This window comes from Neoarius graeffei, chromosome 24, assembly GCF_027579695.1.
Source record: "Neoarius graeffei isolate fNeoGra1 chromosome 24, fNeoGra1.pri, whole genome shotgun sequence".
Classification (NCBI taxonomy): domain Eukaryota; kingdom Metazoa; phylum Chordata; class Actinopteri; order Siluriformes; family Ariidae; genus Neoarius; species Neoarius graeffei.
The window spans coordinates 19,046,702-19,069,171 of NC_083592.1; the positions used below are offsets into that span (position 1 = coordinate 19,046,702).

The window sequence follows — 22,470 nt, forward strand, 5'->3', positions numbered from 1 at the left end:
TTGATTTGTTCTAGAGACTGTGAAGCATCTAGAAATGACAGTATAGCCTTCCCCCTTGGTATGGGCCTCAACTATTTTCTTTCTGAGGTCCAGAGTGATTTATTTTGTCTTCAGCATGGCTTTATACACAGACCTCTCTCAGAAATTTGTTCAACTGCCTTTAGGCCTGTTCCTTCGAGTCCCTTAAGTAACAATCAATGCTGATTGGATGTTCAGGTGTTGTCTGGGAGCTAATTGACTGCGCAGGTGTGGCTTGAAAGCTGACAGGCTGGTTGTGTGTATTTTTAAAAGCAAGAAAATTGCATGGGGGCTAATAATTTTGACCACCCCATTTTTCACTATATTTGAGATTAAAGATACTTAAATATTAATCTTACATTCCAAAATGCACCAGATACTATGGAATAACACTTGTGAATGGTTGATATTTTAAAATTACATCAGTGTTACAAATTTTGGGGAGAATTTTATAGTCATGTTCCAAAATTTCATGGGGGCTAATAATTTTGACCTTAACTGTAGATACCTGCTAAAGGGCAGCTAAAAGTTCTGCATTCCCTGGTCAGGAGTCCCCAGGCAGACCACCATGTCTTGCTATGAGGATGGAAGCCACGGCATGGACTACTGCATTTTCTGCAAAGAACCCTATCCAAGGAGGATCAGCATTCAATTGGGTCAACATGGAAGACAGTGGATTTGCCCACCTAGCTCCAGTGGAATCCCTCCACCCTGCCTGAAAGTCCACCATGACTGGGGTGGGTCCTACCCTTCCCTCTAAAACCGATTGTCTCCAGTCCTCCATGACTGAGAATTGATATAATGCAGTGGGGACCTCTGTCAGAGCCCTGAACACTTCATCCTTGCTCCTAGCCTATTAGGCAGAATTGGAAGAGCCACAGCCCAGCACTGTGAGACAAAAGTGTACATGGTCACAGACCTCTGTCTGCAGTTCAAGCCATTGGGAATGGCCACATCCTGGACCTGGTTTTGGGGAATATCAATTAAGGATATTTGCATTGTGGCAAGTTGGTCATCACCACACACCTTAATGAGGTTTTATAGGTTTGATGTGACTAAACCCACACTGCCTTATTCTGACAGCAGCATGAGCTCACAAACAGACACACCAGCCTGACATTTAGGCCTTGATCTTTGAGATAAGCTTGGCTGGCAAATTGGGAGTCATGATATGCAATAGTGATATACCGAAACAAATGCTTGAAACTTTAGGTGATGACTGTAAACCTGGTTCTCTGAGTGACAGTATGAATGAGGTATCTCAATGGACCACCCTCCTTTGCAAGGAAGAGATATGTTTGTGGAGACTGTGTAGGTAATGAAGCACAGAGGGTTGTAGGGCAGATGTATACCAGCCTCTGTGACTCTCACATAATGTCTGCCAGTAGGTCTTGGCTGGTGTAATGTGTGGCACTTGCAGCTGACACTCGATCCAAGCATATTGGAAAAGCAGATGCTCTTTTATTTGTGGTAAAAGGTAAGGGGAAGTGAGGGAAAGGGAGGCTGGGTGGGAGTTAGGAGTGAAGCAGGTACAGGAGGCAGAAGGCCAGGTCCAGCCGAGTGCTGGGTCGCAGGCAGGTGCAGGCTGCATGGTTCTCTGTTGCCATTGCTCTACAGCTGCAGGTGGGAGTGAAGGTGACTGCCTAGGAGAGCTCTGGCTTCCATGGCATCTCCCTTGTCATCCTTGGCATTAGCGAAAAGACCTGGACAGGAGGAGGAGGAGGTGTGAGTCAGCATGCTTTGAGGTAACCCAACTAAACTGTGTTTGTGGCAGCCTCTTAACCTGTTCCAGCCATGTGTGATTAGTGGTCTCTGCCCCGTGGTCCAAAACAGTGGTGCTGAAGTATTGCTGTCTCTTCAGCACCATCGAATGGTTGTGTGAGGGGCAGTGTGCTGCTTCGGCGGTGGCTTTCTTGGCCCCCGTCACAAATGCAATAGTGCTTCTGAGGGACAGCACAAAGGGGCATGTCCCATAGTGAAACACCTCACTCATGCTATCTAAAAACTGGGGTTATAGTTGTAACCTAAAGATTTCAGTTTCTGGGCCATGATCCCAGGAACCTTTTTAGTTGTTGTTCCAAAATAGATACTTTTAAGGTACCACGGATCTCTATGGTAAAACAAAGGGTAGTGGAATCTGTTTTTATCTAAACAGTGGCTGGTGCAGTGATGTCAGTGATCCTGCAACATGGTTCTCCTGACCTAGAATTATTTATCAATAATTGTAAACCCTTCTACTCCCCATGTGAGTTCACGTCATTCATTCTAGTTGGTGTTTACAACCCCGATTCCAAAAAAGTTGGGACAAAGTACAAATTGTACATAAAAACAGAATGCAATAATTTACAAATCTCAAAAACTGATATTGTATTCACAATAGAACATAGACAACATATCAAATGTTGAAAGTGAGACATTTTGAAATTTCATGCCAAATATTGGCTCATTTGAAATTTCATGACAGCAACACATCTCAAAAAAGTTGGGACAGGGGCAATAAGAGGCTGGAAAAGTTAAAGGTACAAAAAAGGAACAGCTGGAGAACCAAATTGCAACTCATTAGGTCAACTGGCAATAGGTCATTAACATGACTGGGTATAAAAAGAGCACCTTGGAGTGGCAGCGGCTCTCAGAAGTAAAGATGGGAAGAGGATCACCAATCCCCCTGATTCTGCGCCGACAAATAGTGGAGCAATATCAGAAAGGAGTTCGACAGTGTAAAATTGCAAAGAGTTTGAACATATCATCTACAGTGCATAATATCATCAAAAGATTCAGAGAATCTGGAAGAATCTCTGTGCGTAAGGGTCAAGGCCGGAAAACCATACTGGGTGCCCGTGATCTTTGGGCCCCTAGACGGCACTGCATCACATACAGGCATGCTTCTTTATTGGAAATCACAAAATGGGCTCAGGAATATTTCCAGAGAACATTATCTGTGAACACAATTCACCGTGCCATCCGCCGTTGCCAGCTAAAACTCTATAGTTCAAAGAAGAAGCCGTATCTAAACATGATCCAGAAGCGCAGACGTCTTCTCTGGGCCAAGGCTCATTTAAAATGGACTGTGGCAAAGTGGAAAACTGTTCTGTGGTCAGACGAACCAAATTTGAAATTCTTTATGGAAATCAGGGACGCCGTGTCATTCGGACTAAAGAGGAGAAGGATGACCCAAGTTGTTATCAGCGCTCAGTTCAGAAGCCTGCATCTCTGATGGTATGGGGTTGCATTAGTGTATGTGGCATGGGCAGCTTACACATCTGGAAAGACACAAGCAATGCTGAAAGGTATATCCAGGTTCTAGAGCAACATGTGCTCCCATCCAGACGACGTCGCTTTCAGGGAAGACCTTGCATTTTCCAACATGACAATGCCAAACCTCATACTGCATCAATTACAACATCATGGCTGGATAGAAGGAGGGTCCGGGTACTGAACTGGCCAGCCTGCAGTCCAGATCTTTCACCCATAGAAAACATTTGGTGCATCATAAAACGGAAGGTATGACAAAAAAGACCTAAGACAGCTGAGCAACTAGAATCCTACATTAGACAAGAATGGGTTAACATTCCTATCCCTAAACTTGAGCAACTTGTCTCCTCAGTCCCCAGATGTTTACAGACTGTTGTAAAGGGGATGCCTCACAGTGGTAAACATGGCCTTGTCCCAACTTTGAGATGTGTTGTTGTCATGAAATTTAAAATCACCTAATTTTTCTCTTTAAATGATACATTTTCTCAGTTTAAACATTTGATATGTCATCTATGTTCTATTCTGAATAAAATATGTAATTTTCAAACTTCCACATCATTGCATTCCATTTTTATTTACAATTTGTACTTTGTCCCAACTTTTTTGGAATCGGGGTTGTACATTCCACCGTAGGCCAGCATGCAGAATGCACAGCACATGCTGGCCGATCAGATACTGGGTGTGGAGCAGATTATTGTGGGTTCCTTAGTTATTGTCCTCTGTGACTTTAACAAAGGTAACCTCAGCCACGAACTACCAAAATACAAACAGTTTATTAAATGCCCGACCAGAGAGGAAAATATTTTGGATCACTACCACACTACAGTCAACAATGCCCATCACGCCATCCCCCGTGCTGCACTGGGCCACTCTGACCACATCATAGTCCACCTGATTCCTACATACAGGCAGAAATTAAAGCTGAGGTAACCTGTAGTGAGGACATCAAAGAAATGGAGCAATGAGGCTGCAGAGAACCTTTAGGTGTTCTGGACTGTACATACTTGGATGTGTTCAGGACTGCTACCAGTAGTCTGGATGAGTACACAGAGGCTCTGATGTCCTACATCAGCTCCTGTGAGGACTGCTGCATTCCATCATGAACCAGGTTGAGTTACAATAATGTTGAACCCTGGTTCACAGATAAGATCAGAATGTGACACTGTCCATCTCCTCCTCCATCACTGTCTGGTACGCTGCTGCTACTGTGAGGGACAAGGGCAGAGTGCAGCACGGCATTCGTTCTGCTGAGAGGATGATTGGTTGCAACCTTCCATCTCTTCAAGACTTGTACAAGTCCAGGACCCTGAGGAGAGCAGAAAGGACGCAAACTTTTTGAATCACTCTCCTCTAGTAGGAGGTTGCGGTCCATTAGAACCAAAACCTCACGCCGTAAGGCCAGCTTTTTCCCCACTGCAGCTGGCCTTATCAATAAGGTCATTACACACATTCTCTTCCTCTCATGCGTTATCATCATGTCTCTTCTCCATCATGTGACCTATTTTTGCACATTCTGGACATACTGTGTACAGCTTGAACTTAAATAACTCATGCACATACCCCTTAAATCTGTCCACTTTTCAAATTTGCATATTTCAGATTCTTCTATTTTTTTATTCTATGTATATAGCTACTTTTGTCTTTGCTAAATTCTTCTATTTTAACTTTTCAAGCACCAATCACCAAAGCAAATTCCTGTATGTGAGAACATACTTGCCAATAAACTTGATTCTGATAAGTGGAAAATTCCAATCAAGGATTTTTTTTTTCAGAAGCCCTGTAATATCCTCTTCCTTGTCTATTAATATTACTACTTCCACTACTAGTTCATCACAGAGTCTGAGCTACTCCTATAACGTTTGCTAAGTTATCAAACTTGGATGATTTTGAGGCTTTGCAAATTGTTTGTTCATTGTTCACACAATAAACAACATGGCATATAGGATTTGAGCCTGTATCTCCACATTATGAGCAGTATAGCTCAGATATAAACTTAAACAAGCATTGTATTTTAACCCTCTGGGGTCTGAGGGTATTTTCTGACACTAATGATTTTGGCATGCTCTGATTTTGTTGTCAATTTCAACAAATCTAAGCAGTATTTTCAAAGTCATATGACTTTTTTTGTATTCAGCACAAGTTCAGCTACAATAACATCCATGTAGTATGTATGTCGTGATTGTACTTTAAGAAAAATAACAGATAAATGAAGATGTTGTAAAAAGCAGTTTTATAACTGTGTTGGAATATGTGGAAAAAAAAAAACATGACCTATTGTGTCGAACCGTTTTGGTCACTTGAGGTGATTCTGTTCAGTCTGAGGAATGCATCAGGCACAAAAATCTGCTCCACTGATTTGGACAATTAACTGGCCATCAAAAAATTATGTCCTATTATTTTGGGATAAATAAGGGTAAAAAATTTCTATTCCATTCAATGAGAAAAGTGAAAACCCCTCCCACTGCCATCTCTTAATCCCATCAGGCCAAATCACAATGGGTAAGGTAATGTTTTTCATACATTCCAAAACAGTTTTAAAACTGCTTTTTACAACAGCTTCATTTATCTGGTACTTGACTCTGTTCAGTGTGTCTTGAAATTAACTCTTGTACTGTTTTACTCAGTTCAGAGCCACAACCTACTCTATTCCTCTGTTATACAATTCCTCTGTAATTTTCCTCCCACTCCAACTTCAAATTCTACTCTCTAAACTCAAAATAGAGCAAATTTAACTATTTTTGAGGAAAATAATTTTGGGGAAAAATTGCTCAGTCATTTTTCCTGTGTATGCACTACAGTGCACGCATATCAACCCATCTGCTCATAACAAATAAAATAAATATTTACACTTACTCAAGTTGATCTTTGGCTGGATCGAGTTAAAGTAAAAAAAAAAAAGGCATCGCTCATCATCAGTGTCACAGTTCTCAAGATTTAATTGAATCACTGTCCTGAATCGAATCATGAATTGATTTGCTGTCTTAAATTTGAATCGCTGTCCTGAATCATCCAAAGTGCATAAAATCCGCGTGTCATCTCACAAGTTTTACCTCGAAATAGCCTGAATTTTGGCTGACACATTTTATCCTGTTTATGATGGGCGTTCCCACCATGAAAGAGAAACCAATTGAAACCGAAAGAGTGAAAGTGATTATCATGCTGTTACTATGTGAATAGTCTTTTATGAATGCATAAGTGGCAGCTCAGCACTTTGATTCTGGTGTGACTGAGTAAGGTGACAAGTTTTAGGTTTCATCTAATTTAGGTAATTTAAAAACTATATTGTTTGGCAGTGGGCACATAGGAATGTATAAAGTAGAATGTTTCTGTCAATATGTTTATCATGCTTGTATGATGAAAAGCTCACGAAGATATTTATCAAAAGACATGACCTACTCATTCTAAACCTGCCGAGCTTCGCTCTCGACCCCAGAGGGTTAACCATTTAACATTATCATTCTTTGTTCTTCTGATTCCTTTTTTTTTCTATTCTGAGTGTAAAGCAGTATGTTTTAACCTGGTCATATCTCAAACACTTTTGATTATTGACCCAAAACTTCCGTCACACTCCTTTAACCTTCATGATCTTTGCTAAATTGGGGACACTACTGACAACCGAAAGTGAGAACATATCTCCACAGTTTTTGGGTATTGATACCTAAATTTCATACATACCTTTAATACCATGACATGATTGTACAAATGACCTATCCATTGGTCACTGGGAGGCACTGTTTGAAACAGGAAGCCAGTCCATCAGACCACACTTGGACCCCCTTAATCATTCTTGTTCCTACATATTTAGCATGAAGGATAGCAAAAAAAGACTAAAATATCAAATACACACATTCAGACAAAAATAGTTCGTTATACCAAAAATTTTGAAATATTGAAATGGACCAACTTATCGCACCAAACACTCGCAGAAAACAAGACCAACTGTGTTTAATTTATATTTACACTTAATTCACTTACATATTTAGAAAGTAAAGAAAATAAGTCACACTCGCCATTGTTTGCTTACCATATCATCTTTCTTTTCACCCCATCATATTGATTGCAGTTATGGACGAAGTCTGTGTGTTTAGGGAGTCCTTCTAAACACATGCTGTGATTGCATTCTAATCTGGAACAGGTGCATGGTAATTAGTCCTAATGGCACTATGCACTCACCAGCGTGGTCTCCTCAGAGGGCCAATGTGCATACTTGTGACAGCAAGTAGCCATGACAACAATGCTTACGGAGTAAAGACTGAAGTAAAACTGCTTTTAGCTCATAAAGTAGTCCTTTTAAGGGATGTTTTAAAGTCAGTTATTATTATTGTTAACTCTACTGCGGACTTGCATGGAATATATGGCTCAGTGATCTTTTTTTGAAGACTCTGACTCTCTGTCATTAAAGGCCGGGGACACAAACTTAGTTTATCTGCAAAAGTTGGTAGTAAAAGAGTTTGTTGTGGTGGGGTTTCAGTGTATTTGCAGGAAAAAAAAATTCCATCTTCGTAGTTATATTTATAACACAATAGCAATTCATAGCAATAGTTATAATATTAATTTGTAAATAAATGGGGAAAAACAAAATTGTCCTCTCCCATCAGTTTTAACCAAGCCGAGATTAGTTTATTTCTAGAGCTGTAATTATAGTAAAAAGGCTGATTATAAACCTTGTACTGTATTAATTGTTTACAGCCTGTAAATTGGTGTCAGACACCAAGACTTGTATGGTGAAGCAGCCAGTTTTCCTGCGTAGTATGTCTGCTCCCTCTGACCTGGAAATGATAGCAAACCAAGATCTGGAGTTCACACATGCAAAACAGAGGTAAGGTGTTTTTATTTACTATATATTTCACCATTGACAATTACTCAAAAAGAGCATCTGTAAACTGGCAGTTCCACTCTGAAAGAGTTATCAGCCTGTGTTTGATATATATATAATTTTACTCAAGCTACTGAAGTCATTCAGCAGCTATACAGGTGTGTGTGTGTGTGTGTACACAGTGGTGCTTGAAAATTTGCGAACTCTTTAGAATTTTCTATATTTCTGCATAAATATGACCTAAAACATAATCAGATTTTCACACAGGCGGCACGGTGGTGTAGTGGTTAGCGCTGTCGCCTCACAGCAAGAAGGTCCGGGTTCGAGCCCTGTGGCCGACGAGGGCCTTTCTGTGCGGAGTTTGCATGTTCTTCCCGTGTCCGCGTGGGTTTCCTCTGGGTGCTCCGGTTTCCCCCACAGTCCAAAGACATGCAGGTTAGGTTAACTAGTGACTAAATTAACCGTAGGTGTGAGTGTGAATGGTTGTCTGTGTCTATCTGTCAGCCCTGTGATGACCTGGCGACTTGTCCAGGGTGTACCCCGCCTTTCGCCCGTAGTCAGCTGGGATAGGCTCCAGCTCGCCTGCGACCCTGTAGAACAGGATAAAGCGGCTAGAGATAATGAGATGAATGAGATGAGATTTTCACACAAGTCCTAAAAGTAGATAAAGAGAACCCAGTTAAACAAATGAGACAAAAATATTATACTTGGTCATTTATTTATTGAGGAAAATGAAAGACATGAATATTACATGTCTGTGAGTGGCAAAAGTATGTGAACCTTTGCTTTCAGTATCTGGTCTGACCCCCTTGTGCAGCAATAACTGTAACTAAACGTTTCCTGTAACTGTTGATCAGTCCTGCACACCGGCTTGGAGGAATTTTAGCACATTCCTCCGTACAGAACAGCTTCAACTCTGGGATGCTGGTGGGTTTCCTCACATGAACTGCTCGCTTCAGGTCCTTCCACAACATTTCAATTGGCTTAAGGTTAGGACTTTGACTTGGCCATTCCAAAACATTTAACTTTATTCTTCTTTAACCATTCTTTGGTAGAACGACTTGTGTGCTTAGGGTCGTTGTCTTGCTGCATGACCCACCTTCTCTTGAGATTCAGTTCATGGACAGATGTCCTGACATTTTCCTTTAGAATTTGCTGGTATAATTCAGAATTCATTGTTCCATCAATGATAGCAGGCTGTCCTGGCCCAGATGGAGCGAAACGGGCCCAAACCATGATACTACTACCACCATGTTTCACAGATGGGATGAGGTTCTTATACAGTGTTTCCTTTCTCCAAACATAATGCTTCTCAATTAAACCAAAAAGTTCTATTTTGGTCTCATCCATCCACAAAACATTTTTCCAATAGCCTTCTGGCTTGTCTACGTGACCTTTAGCAAACTGCAGACGATCAGCAATGTTCTTTTTGGAGAGCAGTGGCTTTCTCCTTGCAACCCTGCCATGCACACCATTGTTGTTCAGTGTTCTCCTGATGATGGACTCATGAACATTAGCCAATGTGAGAGGGGACTTCAGTTGCTCAGAAGTTACCCTGGGGTCCTTTGTGACCTCGCCGACTATTACACGCCTTGCTCTTGGAGTGATCTTTGGCTACATCTACACGACAACGGCAACGAGATGTTATTTAAAAATATATCGCGTCCAAATGGGCAACGATCAGTAAAATATCAGGTCCATATGGCAACGCAACGCTTGCTGAAAACGATGCAATACATATGCCACACCTCTAGGGGCGCTGTAAGACGGTCCCTTCGGAGACACCAGAACAATAGAAGAAGTAAGGACGCATGCGCATAAACTATTATGCACGAGACTTCATATTAGCCACAAAGTCAGGAAAATCTGTTCGTAAAATTACATTATAATGACCAAATACAATGAAAAGTATTTTTCCAGTCTCACCTGTGAAAGGTAATCCCATGTGATCTCGTTTGGACGGCAAACCTGTTGGTACAGTTAAACGCAGCTAATCTTTATTCTCTGCTTTGACCTCTCCAAAATGGCGGCGAGGATGACGTATGATTCTACGCGGAAGGCGGCGTCTTTAATAGTCCGGAATAAATTGAATGATACACGTTGATGGATTAATTTCTTCTATGCCCTTTTTGAGGAATGTATTGTAGGACTTAAACCCACATCTGAAGAGGTGAGATCACTCCTTTTTTTTCCCCTATTTTTGCTGGCGGGATTGACTCTGCCCTAAGGGCAGAGTCTCTCTCTCTCTCACTTTGCACCATTACACAATAAATATTCACAGTGAAAATATTTTGTAAGCGCGTTTCATGAACCAAGTTATAGGATTTGTTGACAACTCGCATCGAGTTCGTTACACTTCTACCCGGCGTGAAGCACTCACAGTCATGTGGTTGTGACGTCATCGTAAACAAATCCGTTCTACTCATCCAGACGACTTCACAACGGCAACGTTGCCAGATCTTTCCACTATGGAACCTGTTCTCAAAAAGATTGCGTTTTGGGCATCCAAAACGCCGGTGCCGTATGGACGCCAGGATAAGCAATTGTATCGGAGTCACCTGAATCCGTTGCCGTGTGGACAGGGCCTTTGTTGGGCGATCACTCCTGGGGAGGGTAACAATGGTCTTGAATTTCCTCCATTTGTACACAATCTGTCTGACTGTGGATTGGTAGAGTCCAAACTCTTTAGAGATAGACTGGTACCAAAATTCAAAAAAGTGCTTATTTAAGGAGTTAATAATTTTTGAGACAAAGTCGGCAAACAGTCTTATCTTGTCAATTTGGGTGTGCCGAATTCAAATCTGCAATATGCCGAGCTCTATCTGACCTCTAGAGGTCATTGAACTTTGGGCCTGTAAACGTCTCAGCTGAACCCAGTTTCTCAGCTTTCTAAGGAATGAAATGTACTCAAATGATTAATGATGTTAGCAAATGGCCTTGTTTGTTAAATGTTTGGGTGCTGAATTAATTTTTCATTTGTAAAACGACATATGACCTCTGATAACCTCAAGGTCATTAAACTTGGCCTATAGGCCTATGCATTTAACGGCATTTTTAAACTGACTTTAAACTATCGTTTAAACTATTTTAAACTGACTTTACTTTAAACTGACTTTACTCCCCCAAAAAGAATATGAACAGACAAAAAACAAATAGAAAGGAACAAATACAACATTAAATGCCAGTCCATGTGACTTACTTTTCACAATGAGAATGCCTAGGCGATCACCTTACATAACATTGCATTACATTAGCGGTTATTGTTTATACAAAGCTACTGAAAAAAGGACAGATTCAGCAGCATACAAAATGTGGGGGTATACAGGTTAATCAGGGTTAGTATATATGAGTTTTTTTCTTTGTTGTTTGTTTTTTGTAAAGGCTTTACCCCGTTTAAAACAAAACAAAAAACAAACAACAAAAAAAAAACTCTCATATACTAACCCTGATTAACCTGTATACCCTGTATGCCCGCACATTTTGTATGCTGCTGAATCTGTCCTTTTTTCAGTAGCTTTGTATAAACAATAACCGCTAAATGTAATGCAATGTTATGTAAGGTGATCGCCTAGGCATTCTCATTGTGAAAAGTAAGTCACATGGACTGGCATTTAATGTTGTATTTGTTCCTTTCTATTTGTTTTTTGTCTGTTCATATTCTTTTTGGGGGAGTAAAGTCAGTTTAAAAATGCTGTTAAATGCATAGGCCTATAGGCCAAGTTTAATGACCTTGAGGTTATCAGAGGTCATATGTCATTTTACAAATAAAAAATGAATTCAGCACCCAAACATTTAACAAACAAGGCCATTTGCTAACTTCATTAATCATTTTAGTACATTTCATTCCTTAGAAAGCTGAGAAACTGGGTTCAGCTGAGACGTTTACAGGCCCAAAGTTCAATGACCTCTAGAGGTCAACAGAGGTCAGATAAAGCTCAGCATATTGCAGATTTGAATTCGGCACACCCAAATTGACAAAATAAGACTGTTTGCCGACTTTGTCTCAAAAATGCCTTTGGGTGTCACAATTCTGGATTTTGGTACCAGTCTAAGATGGTTTTGTAACCTTTTCCAGCCTGATGAGCATCAACAACACTTTTTCTGAGGTCCTCAGAAATCTCCTTTGTTCGTGCCATGATACACTTCCACAAACTTGTGTTGTGAAGATCAGACTTTGATAGATCCCTGTTCTTTAAATAAAACAGGGTGCTCACTCACACCTGATTGTCATCCTGTTGATTGAAAACACCTGACTCTAATTTCACCTTCAAATTAACTGCTAATCCTAGAGGTTCACTTACTTTTGCCACTACAGATATGTAATATTGGATCATTTTCCTCAATAAATAAATGACCAAGTAAAACATTTTTGTCCCATTTGTTTAACTGGGTTCTCTTTATCTACTTTTAAGACTTGTGTGAAAATCTGATGATGTTTTAGGTCATATTTATGCAGAAATATAGAAAGTTCTAAAGGGTTCACAAACTTTCAAGCACCACTATACATGTACGTGTGTGTGTGTGTGTGTGTGTGTATATATATATATATATATATATATATATATATATATATATATATATATTACACACAACCCCGATTCCAAAAAAGTTGGGACAAAGTACAAATTGTAAATAAAAACGGAATGCAATGATGTGGAAGTTTCAAAATTCCATATTTTAGTCAGAATAGAACATAGATGACATATCAAATGTTTAAACTGAGAAAATGTACCATTTAAAGAGAAAAATTAGGTGATTTTAAATTTCATGACAACAACACATCTCAAAAAATTTGGGACAAAGCCATGTTTACCACTGTGAGACATCCCCTTTTCTCTTTACAACAGTCTGTAAACGTCTGGGGACTGAGGAGACAAGTTGCTCAAGTTTAGGGATAAGAATGTTAACCCATTCTTGTCTAATGTAGGATTCTAGTTGCTCAACTGTCTTAGGTCTTTTTTGTTGTATCTTCCGTTTTATGATGCGCCAAATGTTTTCTATGGGTGAAAGATCTGGACTGCAGGCTGGCCAGTTCAGTACCCGGACCCTTCTTCTACGCAGCCATGATGCTGTAATTGATGCAGTATGTGGTTTGGCATTGTCATGTTGGAAAATGCAAGGTCTTCCCTGAAAGAGACATCATCTGGATGGGAGCATATGTTGCTCTAGAACCTGGATATACCTTTCAGCATCGATGGTGTCTTTCCAGATGTGTAAGTTGCCCATGCCACACGCACTAATGCAACCCCATACCATCAGAGACGCAGGCTTCTGAACTGAGCGCTGATAACAACTTGGGTCGTCCTTCTCCTCTTTAGTCCGAATGACACGGCATCCCTGATTTCCATAAAGAACTTCAAATTTTGATTTGTCTGACCACAGAACAGTTTTCCACTTTGCCACAGTCCATTTTAAATGAGCCTTGGCCCAGAGAAGACGTCTGCGCTTCTGGATCATGTTTAGATACGGCTTCTTCTTTGAACTATAGAGTTTTAGCTGGCAACGGCGGATGGCACGGTGAATTGTGTTCACAGATAATGTTCTCTTGAAATATTCCTGAGCCCATTTTGTGATTTCCAATACAGAAGCATGCTTGTATGTGATGTAGTGCCGTCTAGGGGCCCGAAGATCACGGGCACCCAGTATGGTTTTCCGGCCTTGACCCTTACACACAGAGATTCTTCCAGATTCTCTGAATCTTTTGATGATTTTATGCACTGTAGATGATGATATGTTCAAACTCTTTGCAATTTTACACTGTCGAACTCCTTTCTGATATTGCTCCACTATTTGTCGGCGCAGAATTAGGGGGATTGGTGATCCTCTTCCCATCTTTACTTCTGAGAGCCGCTGCCACTCCAAGATGCTCTTTTTATACCCAGTCATGTTGTTGACCTATTGCCAATTGACCTAATGAGTTGCAATTTGGTCCTCCAGCTGTTCCTTTTTTGTACCTTTAACTTTTCCAGTCTCTTAATGCCCCTGTCCCAACTGTTTTGAGATGTGTTGCTGTCATGAAATTTCAAATGAGCCAGTATTTGGCATGAAATTTCAAAAGGTCTCATTTTTGACATTTGATATGTTGTCTATGTTCTATTGTGAATACAATATCAGTTTTTGAGATTTGTAAATTATTGCATTCCGTTTTTATTTACAATTTGTACTTTGTCCCAACTTTTTTGGAATCGGGGTTGTAAACACCAACTAGAATGAATGAAGTGAACTCACATGGGGAGTAAAATGGTAGGTTTTTCTGATTTAAAAATATGAGACCCACAATAAATAATTTCAAAACTTTTCCCACTTTTAACATGACCTATAACCTGTACTATTAATCTGAAAAATGAACAAATCTGTCGGGGGGAAAACATAAAAAATGTACAGTAAGCTGGTTGCATAAGTGTGCACACCCTTGCACTAATACTTTGTTGAAGCACCTTTTGATTTAATTACAGCATTCAGTTTTTTTGGGTAGGAGTCTATCAGCCTGCCACATCTAGACTTGGCAATATTTGCCCACTGTTCCTTGCAAAAGCACTCCAAATCTGTCAGATTGTGAGGGCATCTCTTGTGCACAACCCTCTTCAGGTCACCCCACCGATTTTCAATTGGATTTAGGTCTGGGCTCTGGCTGGGCCATTCCAAAACTTTTAATTTTCTTCTGGTGAAGCCATTTTTTGTTGATTTTGATGTATGCTTGGGGTAAAGATGAAATTCCTCTTCAGCTTTCTAGCAGACACCTGAAGGTTTTTGGCCAAAATTGACTGGTATTTAGAACTGTTCATAATTCTCTCCACCTTGACTAAAGCCCCTGTTCCAGCTGAAGAAAAACAACCCCAAAACATGATGATACCACCACCAGCATGCTTCACCGTGGGTATGGTGTTCTTTTGGTGATGGCCATGTTGTTTTTGTGCCAAACATACCTTTTGGACTTGTGGCCAAGAAGTTCAACCTTGGTTTTATCAGACCATAACACATTTTCCCACATGCTTTTGGGAGAGTTGATGTATTTCTTTTGTAAAATTTAGCCGGGCCTGGATGTTTATCTTTGTAAGAAAAGGCTTCTGTCTTGCGACCCTACCCCATAGTCCAGACATATGGAGAATACGGGAGATTGTGATCACATGTAGTACACAACCAGTACTTGCCAGAAATTCCTGCAGTTCCTTCAGTGTTGCTGTAGGGCTCTTGGAAGCCTCCCTAACCAGTTTTCATCTTGTCTTTTCATCAATTTTGGAGGGACGTCCAGTTCTCGGTAATGTCACTGTTGTCCCATATTTTCTCCACTTCTTGATGACTGTCTTCACTGTGCTGCATGGTATATGTAATGCCGTGGAAATGTTTTTGTACCCTTCTCCTGACTGATGCTTTTCAACGATGAGATCCCTTTCATGCTTTGTAAGCTCTCTGCAAACCATGGCTTTTGCTGGAGGATGCAACTGAGTAAATGTCAGGAAAATCCTTCTCGGACAGCTGAACTTTATTTGGGGTTAATCAGTCATTTTAATTTATGGCAGGTGTGTACCCAAAAAGACTGAATGCTGTAATTAAATCGAAAGGTGTTTCAACAAAGTATTAATTTAAGGGTGTGCTTATTGTAGGGTTGTTGGTTTTTGTTGTTGTTTTTTAATGTTTTTCCCCCGAACAGATTTGTTTGTTTTTCAGTTGAATTGTACTGGTTATAGATCACATTAAAGGTGGGAAAAGTTTTGAAATTATTTCTTGTGGTCTCAGTTTTTTCTGATGTAAAAAAAAAAAATTTAAAGGGGTGTGCACACTTTTTAGGCCCCGGTCACACCGCCCGAACTTTGCTGGAGCGTTCCTTGAACGGTAGGGAGGGGAGGCCGAATTTCGACAACGCTCGTCACCGCGCAAAAAATGGGAAAAAAATCGAAAACACGGGCGTTGGCTTAGCGGTGCCCCAATGAAGCCGGCGTTACTTTAGCATTGGTTTAGCGGTAGCGAGCGGTAGCGAGCGTTGGTTTAGCGGTGACGCGAGCGTTGGTATAGCGGCGTTCTGCGCATGCGGGCTTTGGCTCGGTGGGGGTATAAAGTTGGTTTAGCACCAATCATAGCAAGTCTCTCAGCATCCATGGTGATACAGTTTTACTGTAACTTTGAGCAAATTCGATATAGATGAGGTCTGAACTCAACGGCAGCTCGATTCCAAATGAGCTCCTGGTCCATTTCTCCCCGTATTTACAGCCAAATTCTGGTCCCGCTCCGACACCTCTATACCAATGCCAAACTAAAGTTCATCGCCGCCATGGATAGCTGCTTCAACGCCCGACACCGTTCCAGCAACCCCGTGTCCGCTCGTAAAACGCTTACAACCGCTCCACCAAAGTTTGTGCAACGTTTAATCGCCGCCCGGGCAACGCTGGCGAAGCAGCGGTGGTCCAGCGTTCAAGATTTCTGCGTTGGCCTAGCGGACCCAAGCGTCCACGAACTTGCGTCTAGCGGTGCCAAACTTTGACTGGGCATTGATGGAGCGGGGGTGAACTTTGCCGGGGCGGAAAATTGCCCCCTCCTCACCGCTCGCAATATTTTGTGCAGCTCAAAACTTTCGGAGCGGTAGGAGGGCCCCTCGAGAAACATCAGCGGTGGCCGAGCGTATACGGCGTTGCTTTAACGGGGGCCAACTTTTGTTAAACGGTGGTGAACGGTTACGAGCGGTGATGAATTTTTTTTACCGCTCCAGGAACGCTCCAGCAAAGTTCGGGCGGTGTGACCGGGGCCTTAGATCCTATGTGTGTGTGTGTGTGTGTGTGTGTGTGTATATATATATATATATATATATATATATATATATATATATATATATACAAACTTCAGTAACTTGACTAAAATTGAACAAAATTTGGTATTAATTGAGGAATAATTAACTGGTTTCAGGAGTGGATCCAGAAAAATTGGGGGGGGGGGGCGTCAACCCAGTAAGGCTAGGGGTCTGGTGGCCGCCAGAGGCCCCCAGAAGCTCTGCAGTTTTTAAAATGCCCAGAGATGCATTTTGAGCTGTTAGAGACATGTTATAAATGAACTCTCTTAAAGCTAGATGACCTTTCGATTTCATAAAATCAGTGAAATTTAGTTCCCTCTGAAATTTGGTCATTATGATACAAGTTTATTTCTGTAGTATCACAAAAACAAAAAAACCCAGGCCATTCTGTGGCTGGGAAGTTATTTAATTTGAGGGGATTCCCTAGCAACTAATGTGCATGACTCGCTTCACGCAGTCAAGCAGACAGAGGAAGTCCGTGTGCACCTGCACAGGTTTACCTTCTTTTTCTTCTTCTTTTGGATTTTATGGCACCTGGCATCCAGTGTTTCATTATTGCCATCTACAGGTTTCCCTTGACTGTGCAGTGACAGTTATATCATTCTGTCGCTAAACGAACAGCTGATTACACCGAGGTGCTTGCTGATTGCCGATATTTATTAATTTGGTCCTGCATTTCCTTTCCTTTGCAACATAATGTCTTTTCTTCTTGCTTTCCGTTACTGTAGTCAGTCTTTCACATTTCATTCGCACACTCGCGTCCTCCATTTTTCTCTCCTGTTTCAAATTTGTATCCCACAATGCCTTGCGCAAATGGGGAAAGCCCACCACATGATGCATGACGTAGTATCTTGAATTGGGTCATGGTGAAGCAGGAAAAAATAGCAGAGAATTTAGGCCCATGTAGCCCTAAATTCATTAAATGTTCTATTTCAACAAACCTAATAAAATTGGAAGTCTGTGATTCAAATTCAGTAGCTTTCGGTCCAGTAAATAAAAATAATTGGGTGTCAGGGAAAATTCTTTTTATGACAGACACTTGAAAAATCTGAAAGGCAGTTTACCTTTGAAGAAAATTAAAACCATATCAAAAATATGGTTGTGGCTCAGGTGGCTAAGGCGCCATACCATAAATCCGGGGACCCAGGTTCGATTCCGACCTGAGGTCATTTCCCGATCCCTCCCTGTCTCTCTCTTCCACTCATTTCCTGTCCTGTCTCTACACTGTCCTATCCAATAGAGGTGAAAAAAGCCCAAAAAATATCTTTAAAAAAAAACATAAAAGGATGGCGCACACCCTTTACGTGTAGTCTACAGTGCAGTTTGGGAATACAGCATGAAGTTCCCACACCCTGTTAAAATCCAACAGGACTTGCCCAGCTTACTTTTCACTGCATTCATGTCACGAGCAAAAAAAAACCTAAGCTAGGACCTGCTATTAAATATAAACTTATACTATAAACTCTTCAGCTCAAGTACCCCAAAACCATTTATTTTGTTTATTTTTTTTAAACCTTATTAATTAAAGACGGCGGGCATATCTTGGTATCTGCAAGACAATCGAGTCACAATTCCAAGGAGCCATGTACTAACACATTTTTTTGGGGGACGGGGGGGCGCACCTGGCGTGCCAAAAAAAAATAATTCCACACCAGGGTATAAATTTATATGAGAGCCCAATTTCCTGTACTGTGTTGTGTAAACTTGTCTGTTCTGTAGGAGGCGCCCTCACCCTACCGGTAACAGAAGTAGCTCATTTACGCTGCTGCAATCTCTGGCAGTTGAAGACACCAGTGAAAAACCAACTTATAGCGTGCTGCTTGGACAACTTTTTGCCTTCATAGGGACCAGCCCTGACCATGCAGTGAGCGTGCTGATTAATGTTCTCACAAACCTTGAGCCATGTATCTTTGCACACAAAAGCATTTATCTCATTCTTATGTTCTTAAGTTCTTATGTTAGACTAAGCTTATTCATTTTAATCTTTTCTAATGGTGTCCATTGTTTCTAAGTAATACTGCATTAGATCTGACAAAATTAGCTGATCTACAGTGTATTGTATATAGTAAGATGTGTAAGGTGTCTGTCAACCATTCATGGCTAAAATGCAGTAATGACCCTAATCTTGTATAGGTGTCTAGTAGAAGTTTTCTGGCAGCAGCTCAGACACGCTGGAGAAGAGGTTGTACCAGGAAGCAGGCCCTGGTCCACATGAGAGAGCTCCTCACCACTGCTGTTCGAGTTGGGGGAGTAACCCACTTGGTGGGTCCTGTCACTATGGTGCTGCAGGGTGGGCCCAGGTATGATTGCCTTGCATATGTAAGGAGTTGTGATGCAAGTTATTTGGACTTTTCATTGTTTACTAATACTTTTCCCCAAACAGTTTTTTTTAAACTCTTTTTCCTTTAGTACTTGGTTAAAGTGCTACACACAGTATCAGGTTTTGCTTGTTTGTTTGGCACATTATGTTAAGCTTCAGAACAAGACAAACATCAAAACCACTGGAAACTAATGATTAGTATGTTAAAATGTCTTGTATATCTTTTAACTGGCCAGGTATACCACATGTTGAAAATTTAAAAGGCACGAGCAATTTTTTTTCTCTGTCCACTTTCCATTTCCTATCCACCAAGTTCTATAAATTTACAAACAGGTTTTTGATTAGGGTTGTTGGAAATATTTAAATTTTCAGCTTATTCCTTTCTTTTAGGATTGAAGAGCTGACTTGTGGTGGCATGGTGGGACAAGCTCAGGAGGCCTTTGGACAGACGATGACCTCTGTTGTGTCTATGTGTGCCCGCTATCCTATTGCCTGTGCTAACAGCATCGGCCTACTCTGCACTATCCCTTACACCAGGCAAGCAAGCAACTTTGAAATAATTAGGAAATAGGCTTGTCTGGAGAATTTTGAAATGCTTTAACCCATCTCTCTCTCTCTTTATATATATATATATATTTTTTTTTTTGTGTGTGTGTGTGTGTGTGCGCGCACATATATACATATAAAATCAGTATTCCCATACCTATTCATCACAGCTTTTAATACAGCATGTGAAAAATCACTTGTTTTTTGTGTAATAGCAAAGAAGTTTAAGCATAGTCATGGGGGGAAAGAAAGTACACCTTCCTTAAACTCTGTTTTTATTTATCAGGGTCAAAATAACAGTTGTGTGGTCCTCACCAGTGTCTATATACAAAGAAATAACCTCAGGTGACAAAAAAAAACCCAACAGATTTCAATATGTAGTAATTTCTTCCAAAGAAAATAAACTAACATTCATAAATTACTTGGGGAAAAAATAAGCACACCCTTCCTACCTCAAAAATCACTGAGCATAGCTAGCAGCCAGGTCTTGCTAATGAAATACACAAGATTGTTTAATCATAAAGAAATGTAATTACTTCAATAAAAACAGCAGTTTGGTGTTCTGAAGCACTGAGGTGTGTGTACATCATGCCAAAAAGAAAGGATGGCAGCAGCAGCGGGGGGGGGGCAACCCCCCAAGTTACGATGGGAGTCCTTTGACTATTTACAAGGAAGAAAAAGAGAGAGTAGTGTAAATGAACAGCCTTTGTTTTCCCTTATTAAATCCCGCTGCGTTTCTTCATTCCTTTATTAAATCCCGCTGCGTTCACAAGGTGTACAAACAGTTTTGGGCACCCAAAAACTTGATGTTGCTCTAGATCAACATGAATTCTCTTGCTGCCCTGACCACTTACTGAAAATCAGTATGAAGAGGAAAGTCCTTCCCGGGCCATATGGCGCATTAGGTAGCACTGATCTCCGGGGGGCCTAGTCCTCTGGTAACCACAAGTTGGCCTAGTGGTTAGCGTGTTCGCCTCGCAGTCGGGTCATACCAAAGACCACCATAAAAATGGTACCTACTGCTGTCTGGCAAGGCACACTGCAATACGAATGCGAGTGGGGAATTAAACTCTCGCGGAGTATGAAGAGGAGTTTCAGACAAATATCCATTGCAAACTTTTTGGGCTCGACAAAGGCACCCAAGTTGCTTGATGATAACGAGGTAAGTTTTCAGTATAATTTTTTTTTTAACATCCCAAGTCAAATTTCGCAAACCAAGAAATGAATGACTGTTTACTCGCACTGAAGACTAAAGGAAAGACAGTTACTCATGCTCTTGCTTTATACCACGTAGCTGAGCAGGTATATAAATCTATTAGCGCTTTAATTCAACAAGGACACTGAGGACAAAATTTCTCACATTTTGTTTTTGTTTGTGTGTGTGTGTGGGGGGGCCGGGCCAGATTCATGAGAAAACTCAGGGAATGTAGTTTTTCCAATTTCCCAATACAGCCCCATGTCATTAATACATGCTTCAATACACCAATATCACACAGTTTTGATTTGAAAAATATGCAGTAAACAGAAAAAAAAATTATTCACACCCATTTTGGGGAAATAGTGTTTTAGAGGGCTAAAAATTCCAAAATTTCCTGGGGGTGCATGCCCTCGGACCCCCCTAGATTTGGCGCGCCTTCGGCGCGTGACACGCCACCCCCATCTAAAACTTTGTGCCACCGCCTCTGCATGACCTTCCAGAAGCAATTGTTGCTACATTTCAGTCTGGGAAGGGTTATAAGGCCATGTCTAAATAATTTGAAATTCTACAGTGAGAAAGAAAATGGAGAGCTTTCAAAACAGTTTCCAGTCTTCCCAGGATTGGGTGTCCAAGCAAATTCAGTTCAAGGTCTGTCTGTTAAATGCACAGAGATATAAAGAAAAACCCAAGATCATGTGATCTGCAGCCCTCTATAAGCACATTAAATGTTTGTTCATGACAGCACAATCAGAAAAAGACTAAGTATGGCATTCATGGAAGGGTGGCTAGGAATAAAACCTTCTCTCGAGAAAGAATATACTCCCAGATCAGAGATATTTCCTTTCTAAAGAAATGCTCAATTCAAGTTCCTAAGCCACAATCAGGAGTTCAAGACAAAGTTCCAGGGAGACAGTAATACCTTTTGTCTTTTTCTCTATTTGAACAATTGGAACAACCAAAAACAGCGCAAAAATGAACCATATTTAAGACAGATTAAGCCTTGCTTAGAGGAAATACGGTGTCTAGTTGTCCCCCAGGAGAAATTTTCACATGATGTTTGACATTACATGCAAGGGGTCTATAGAAGAAAGGTGTTAAAGGGTACCCGCAGCAAAAAAAAAAAATGTATTTGCACAAATGTATTTTGACTACCCTGTATTGGCGCACACTGTCACATAAAACAGTGCTTTAAAATTCTTTTGTATTCTTGCTCATTTCAGTTCCACTTCAGGGCACAGCCATATTGCCATTTTGTGGACAGTGTCAAAGGTAGGCATGACATAGAATTGTTGATGGGTTTTCTGTATCTTGATTGGCTCACTGCTCCTGGCACCGTGATGTAACCAGATGTACTAAACATTGCTGAAAAATGGCGGTGTACAAAGCCGATGGTTGCAAAAATAATAAATATGATGATAAGGGAAATAATTTTTCTGTGTTCCAGTGCCTACAACCAAGCAAACAGAAATGACTTGCTAAACAGTGGCTACCCAACTTGGGAACAGGTCACACTTTAGAAATGCTCTCCTTTGATAGAA

At 40.9% G+C, this 22,470-nt stretch overlaps 1 protein-coding gene across 11 annotated transcripts in view; it reads left to right on the top strand.

Moving 5' to 3' along the window:
* LOC132872214 (probable E3 ubiquitin-protein ligase HECTD4) overlaps positions 1-22,470 on the top strand; it is an 868,395-nt gene that overhangs the window by 465,619 nt on the left and 380,306 nt on the right. For all 11 annotated transcript variants that reach the window (XR_009651396.1, XR_009651397.1, XM_060906858.1 and 8 more), the window contains exons 30-33: positions 7,960-8,089; positions 18,588-18,732; positions 19,002-19,168; positions 19,579-19,725. Coding sequence is in view for 9 of the 11 variants with exons in the window: in XM_060906858.1 (XP_060762841.1) it covers positions 7,960-8,089; positions 18,588-18,732; positions 19,002-19,168; positions 19,579-19,725 (589 nt within the window). In the remaining 2 variants the exon portion in view is untranslated. The remainder of the gene's footprint in view (positions 1-7,959; positions 8,090-18,587; positions 18,733-19,001; positions 19,169-19,578; positions 19,726-22,470) is intronic.